This window comes from Elephantulus edwardii, unplaced genomic scaffold, assembly GCF_000299155.1.
Source record: "Elephantulus edwardii isolate Elephantulus edwardi_28Jun2011 unplaced genomic scaffold, EleEdw1.0 scaffold00062, whole genome shotgun sequence".
Lineage (NCBI taxonomy): Eukaryota > Metazoa > Chordata > Mammalia > Macroscelidea > Macroscelididae > Elephantulus > Elephantulus edwardii.
Window position 1 is genome coordinate 275023 of NW_006399812.1, and position 7379 is coordinate 282401.

The following is a 7379-nucleotide window of genomic DNA, read 5'->3' on the forward strand; positions in this document are numbered from 1 at the left end:
TACGCCCTTCCCAATTTTGAACCATGAGTAAGACCACTTTAACTGATATGTTTTCTGCTGCCAAACCACTATATGGGGAAGGTATTCAATAATACTAGGCATTCAATTAATAAAATTTCCACTACATGGCTCTATTTCTCTGCTTTTTATTATATTTAAGCCACCTCTTACTGTCAAATTTACTGTATTTTGAGCTTTCTTACACTGGGCATATCCTACAACAGAACGGAAACTTACAAAAATAGACAAATGACCAAATAAAAAATTCAAATATGCTCTGTACTCAAAAAGGTTTTGTAAAGATATTTTGGATAAATATTAAATCTTTTTTTACAAAATTTTTGTTATAATTGTGATTTTAATAAGTTTACAGAAAAGTTATATTTTCATTCATTCATTGTTGCATATTTTTATCCCCCCAGTTCACTTTGTTTAAAAAATATTCATTGTTGCACAATTACCTCCTTATCTTCTCTTCCCTCTCTGCAATAAAGCTTTTTACAAGATTAAAATAGCTAGAAATCTAATTCTTAGTTATGTGTGACATCACAAGTCTATGAATGATCTTGGAGAAATCATTTAATAGTGCAGAGGTTTCTCTAACTGCTTCATAGTAATCACCTCAGAAATTAAAGTTGACAAATAACTTTAATTTTCATTATAAAATACATTATTTAGAAAATAAAAGCAGAGATATTATGGTTTAAAGATAGTATCATTTACCTCAAGGAATTATTCTCTGCTTTTTGTCTGCCAAGCTCACTCTCAGTATCCATGGCCTTTCTTGCTAGTGATTTCATTTCTTTTTCCACAGTGGTTATGGTGTCCTTCATCAAAGTCATGTTTGACATTTGTTCCATACGTTCATCATCAAGCTATATAAGTAAAACGACAGAATAATTGCCATCACTGGCAAAGCCTTAGCTAACCTTTCAAAACAGGCACACTCACTTCATACAAAGTGTGTTTACGCAAGATTTACATGATGAGAAGATCAGGTAAAACATAAACACTGGTAGAGGTTTTATGACTGAGCAACAGCAACAAAAACAAGCTACTGAATAGTTTTTCTATAAAATCTTGTATGGTCTATATTTTTCTATTGGTTCAATCAGACTATAGCATATATAAGCTATTCAAAAATGAAGGTTTTTTTCATTTTTTAACATTAACAAATTACACATAGAAAATAGTATTATTGGATTGTTTTCCCCTGTCTACTGCCATTTTTAAACTCCTAACAAAGTATAACCAAGGAGTTTATAAAAATATTAAATTGTGCTTTTGTTGAGAAGCATCAAGCTAGACCCAACAAATAACTGATGCCAGGTTTTCAAAGGCATTATATCTCACTGGAAGAGATCGCTCATCTTTCTCCTGTGGAGCTGCTAGTGGATTTGATCTGCATACCTTTGCATTGGCAGTCCAACTCTTTACCACTAAGCCACCTACGCACCATAAATTAAATCAAATTTGGTAATAAAAAGTAAAATTCTTTTCATTTGTGTGTGTGTATGCATAGCACGGCAAATCCTTAATTGTTTTTGTTGCTGTCTGCTGTTGAGTTGGAACTGACTCAGAGCTGACTTTCCAGTGGAATTTTAGAGGCAGTAAACTGCACAAGAGGCAAATGACTGTCCTTCTCTAGCAGAGCAGCCGGTAGATTCAAACTGTGTGCTTTTGCAATTGCAGTGTAATTTCTTACCACTAGGTTATCAGAGCTTCCTAACTTTTTATTAATAAAAATGTAATGACTCCTATTGATACACAATTCAAATATATTTTTAATTAGCTTTTACTTCATAATAACTTTTTCTTCCTATCCTTTCCTTACATCAAATAAACCATTTTCTCCATATTTGAAAATATTATCTTTACTGAAATAAGAAGAGGAGAAAAGTACTAAAATCTTGAGATTGAACTCCTAGTATATTAAATGAGTAACGGCCCCATACAACATCACGTTTGTATTTTAGGACTACAAATTCTATACAGTAGTTTATCTTGGAGAAAATTAAGAATTTCAGAACATAGAAAAAAAGTGAAAGAAAAACTATTAACAGTTTAAAGGCAAAAGTACAAAATTTATTTTCTTTACATTATGAACTGTACACTCCAGCTCCTCTATTCTTTGTTCCAAGTGAGCTTTCTCATTAAATGCTGTCTCCTGAGCGATCTGTTGGGGGGGAAAAATATAAGAAAGTGCCTTTAATTCACTGCAACTGTTTCTCAGACATGTTCACAGAGGTAAAGTGTTTTTCAAACCTTTAGCCTTTCCCTCAGACTGTCTCGTTCTGTGGTCATTCTTCGTAAATCAGTAAATGCTACATCTCTTTCCGTCTCCACTCGCCTGAGGATAGCATGCGCTGTTGTCGACTTAGGAGACTTACAGTTTTTCATCATTTCTCGCCTAAGTCGGGCAATTTCTTCCTGTGCCTGCAAATCAAACACATAAATTTATTCGGCTTTCACAGGTTTGAAAACAGATTTTTGTTAAAAAAAAAAGTCTTTTTCTTTAGCATTTGTTCCTATCTTTATTTCTGCTGCTAAAATCCCAGCTTCATCACTTAATGTGTGGATTATTACAACAGCTTCTTGGGAATTTCACTATTAATAGTCCTTCTTTCCTCAGACATTCTGATAGTGTAGTCCATATTATATTGGCTGATAAAAATAGTCCTTCTCTCCTAAAAAGTTTTTCCTGAAAAGAGATTAAGTAATATAAGGAGAAAATATACAAAGATTGCTAAGACATATTATGTTTCCTCCAGATAACATTAAAAAAACACTTTCTTCATATTTCTCCTGCTATATTATAAAAAACAGATTGCCACTTACTTAAACTCACTGTTGTCAAGTTGATTCTGACTTATAATGGCCCTACTGAAAAAAATCAAGACTATAGTTTCAATATGCATTACATATCAACATAAAAAAAAATCTCCATCATTGGACCAACAAGCAACATCATGATGGACAAAGAAAAAAACATTTTGTTGGATCAATAAGCAACAACATGGTAGCAGGAATTAAAAAATCAAAACATATGTTGCACTGGGAAAATCTACTCTCAAGGATCTGTTTAAAGTGCAAAGGTATCTATTTAAAGACTAAGATGCTCCTGACCCAAGTTAAGGTATTTTCAGTTCCTTTGTATGCATCTGAAAGTTGAAAAATTAATAAGAAAGACTAAAAAATAATTCATGCCTTTAAACTGTGATGTTGGTGAAGAGTATTGAATATAATACAGACTGTCAAAAGAACAAACAAATCTCTCTTGGAGGAAGTGCCACCATGGTGCTCCTTAGAGGCAAGACTGATGAAACTTCCCACATGCTTTGACCAGGTTATCAGAATGAGCAAAACCCTTGGGAAAAGGCAGCATGCTGAGAAAGGTATAGACAGGCCGTCAATGAAAGAGAAGACCCTTAACAAGATGGACTGACACAGTATCTATAATAATGAGATTGAGTATGACGGAAATTATAATAATGGCATAGAATATGGCAAGGTTTCAATCTGTTTTAAATAGCATTGCTATGAGTTGCAGTCAATGTGAAAGCACCTATTAGCAACAGCAGCTGCAGCTGCAGCAATGGGAGGAGACTGCCCATCTTACTCCCATAGAACCACGAGTGGATTCAACCACCTGAGGCACATAGCCTTTATTTATGTTAGTAGCACAACTCACTATGAACTATACCACAAGAGCTCCACTGTTCACTTACAGAGCAACATGTAATTTTTTATGTGCACTATTGAGTGCAGTCTACCATTTCATCAACAAACCACAGAGAAATTAGAAGTCAAATTAAGAACACAACTTGCTTTAATATCATTTCCATGAGTTAAGAATGGCTTATATCTTCAAATGGTTAAAAGAAAATTAATATATGAACATTCCATAACATATAAAAATTATAAAATTAATATTTCAGAGTCCATAAATAATATTTTCTTGTAACACATTCATACTTATCTATTTATTTACAATCTCAGGTGCTTTCCATGCTACAAGAGCAGAGCTGAATAGCTGTAATATTTCTTTCTAGATAACTTATCTTTCAGCAGTTAGCTACTGTCTCTGTTAGATGCTTTCTACTCTAGTTTTTAGCTACTTACCATGTATTGTTTTTTCTGCCTTTATCCTTTGCACATAACTGTTTCTTTAATCTGGAAACTGCTTACTAACCATTTTAGAGTAAAAAAGATTCCCCATTCATCCTCCAAGGTTCAAGCTCTTTGTAGCAAAGACGGACTGAATTGATACAACTAAAAGCACCCACTTCTTTTATGGATTCTATACTTTTTGCAGTCTGAAATCAATCAAACATGCAACAAAGATTAATTAATAATAATTGCTGACTAGAATTCAAAAGTTGCTAACAAGAAAGAAGGATCAGTAGTCAGAAAATACAGAGTTGGTGACAGAAATGAAGCTGGAGTAGAATTGATAGACGTTTGTTCAATCCATGTTATAAAATCATAGCAAATACCTTTTATTAAAAAAACACAAACAGCTACTATATACATGGATCTGACGTACTACATAGGAATTAGGCTGACTATATCTGTGGGGGAAATAACTGGAGAAGCTCAATACCAGCTATGAAAATCACACGATATGCTGACTGTGAAATAGACCATCAACTACGCATGTGGAAGTTGATACTTAAGCTAAAGAAAATTAAACAAATCCATAAGAGCCAAAATAAGACACTGAGTCTATCTCACTCAAATAAAGATATTTGAAGCCTTGAATACTACTGAACAAAGACCAGATGAGCTGTGGGATGACATCAAGTATATCATCCATGAAGCAAGCAAAATTACAAAGACAGAGGGGAAGAAAAGACCAAAATGGATGTCAGATGAGACTCTTATTATTGCACTGGAAAGCAAAGAAGCCAAAGTAAAGTTAAGAAATTACAAAGTTAAAGAACTGAACAACTGGAGACAATGTGAAAAGACTGTGATTTTCATGTACTGCTGGGATTGTAAAATAGTACACTACTTTGGAAGGTAGTTTGGCATTTCCTCAAAAAGCTGAACAAAGAAATCCCATGTGACTCAGCTATTTCAATGCTAGGAATATACCCCAAGGAAAATAAAACTGAGACACAAATGGAGATTTCTATGCCTATGTTCATGGTAGCATTATTCACAATAGCAAGATGGAAAGAGACCAAATGTCCATCAATAAATGAATGGATTTAGAAATTATGGTGCCTTTACAAAATGGAATACTTTGCAGCTCTAAGGAGCAATGATTTTGTAAAATACTATATACCATGGCAGAGTCTAGAGAGTATTCTAACTAAACTAATTCAGTCTCATAAGGAGAAATAGTGCATAAGATCACTATGAAAATAGAAGGATAACTAGTAAAAATGTATAAAAGCCAAAAAGGGGAAGGGGAGAGGTATAGGAGGACAGAGGGTGGAAAGGGAATACAGCACTAGGATAACCGAATTTATCCTAGTGGTGGAAGGGGACTGAAGGAATTAAGAAAGATCCAGTGGGAATTTGAAAACATAGGGCAAGAGTAGGCACAGATCAATGGTGATTCATTTTATAAAACACAACGCATATGAGTGATATTTCATGTAAATGTAAGAATGTATAAAATGCAATGTACACGATGTATACACAATGTACAAAAATTTTGTACTCAAGCCAATATAAAATAAAGGGGGAGGAAACAGTTGAACAGAAGATTCCAAAGCACATGAAGATAAAGCTCTCTCAATGAAGATTAAGGAACAGAAGATTAACATTTTTGTATGTAAGCCAATATAAAATAAAGGGGGGGGGGAAGAGTTGAACAGAAGATTTCTTTAATTAATATTTTAATGAAAGTTTATAAAGAACTTGGGTTTACAATCATTCAATGTTGTCGTTTAGATTATTTATTCCCTTTTCTCAGTTTCCCCACAGCCCCATGTCAGTCCAGTTTTATAACAGTGGCATTATGCTGTATGTCTTTTTGTGACGGGGATATTTCATTCAGCATAATGTCCTCCAGGGTCACTCATTCTGTATAATAATTCCTGAGTTCCTTGTTTTTCAATGCAGCATAGTATTCCATTGTGTGAATGTACCACAGCTTCTCTATCCATTTTTTTGTTAATGGGCCTTGTGTTGTTTCCAACTCTTTGCTACTGTGAATAAAGCTGCAATAAACATGGGTGTGCATATATCTGCTTGGGTGGCAATTAGAATTTCTTTAGTGTATATTCCCAATAGGGGAATTGCTGGGTCAAATGGTATCTCTATTTGCAACTTTTTGTGAAAGTGCCATATTGTCTTCCATAGTAGTTGCACCATTTTACATTCTCATCAACAGTGAATAAGGGTTCCAGTTTCTCCTCACAGAGGTTATTTGCTGTTCTGTTAAATTTTGTTATTCTTACTGAGGTGAGATGATATCTCATAGTTGTTTTGATTTGCATCTCTCTTAGAGCTAGGGATTTTGAACATTTAGTTAGTTTGCCTCTGAATGTCTTCTTTGGTGAAGTATCTCTTCATATCCTGTGCCCATTTTTTAATTGGGTTGTTTACCCTTATTTTGTTGTGGTGTGAACAGAAGATTTCAAAGCTCATAAAGATAAAGCTCTCTCAACAGAAAGAGATTAGGAAACAGGGGATTAAGATTAAAAAACAAGGATGCCTACTATCACCTCTCCTATTCAATATTATATTGGAAGTCTTAGCTATAGCAATAAGATAAGAGAAGGAAATAAGAGGTATCCAAATTGGCAAAGATGAGGTAAAATTACCTCTATATGAAGATGATATGATAGTATACTTAGAAAACCCTAAAATCTCAGCAACAAAACCACTGGACATTCAATTCCGCCAAGTGACAGTTCACAAAATCAACATACAAAAACCAATTGGATTTCTCTACAGTGACAAAAAGAATACTAAACTGGAGCTAAGAAAAATAATACCCATCACATTACTTAATCATAAGATTAAATACTTGAGAGTAAATCTAACTAGAAACAAAAAAAGACCTATTCAGAGAAAATCGCAAAGCATTACTACAAGAAACAAAAAGCATCCTGGAGAAATGGAAAAATATACCATGCTTTTGGATAGGAAGACTCAATATTGTGAAAATGACAATTCTACCAAAGGCAATCAACAATTTCAATGCAATCTCTATACAAATACCAATTTCATTCTTCAACAAGATGGAAAAGATGATTTCCAATTCCATCTGGAATGGAAAGAGACTCCAAATAAGCAAAGCACTCGTGAAAAAGAGAAAAAAGGTAGGAGGCATCTCACTCCCTGACCTCAAATCCTCCTACTTATATTGTCGTGGTGGTCAAGACAGTGTGGTACTGGTACAGTGACAGAATATAGATCAA

At 34.0% G+C, this 7379-nt stretch overlaps 1 protein-coding gene across 1 annotated transcript in view; it reads right to left on the reverse strand.

The window, feature by feature from the left end:
• The window catches only part of TSGA10 (testis specific, 10), a 109572-nt gene that overhangs the window by 97070 nt on the left and 5123 nt on the right, over positions 1 to 7379 (reverse strand). The window contains exons 3-5 of the mRNA XM_006887788.1: positions 2266 to 2436; positions 2099 to 2176; positions 724 to 875 (exon numbers count right to left, since the gene is read on the reverse strand). Of these exons, the coding sequence (XP_006887850.1) occupies positions 724 to 875; positions 2099 to 2176; positions 2266 to 2436 (401 nt within the window). The remainder of the gene's footprint in view (positions 1 to 723; positions 876 to 2098; positions 2177 to 2265; positions 2437 to 7379) is intronic.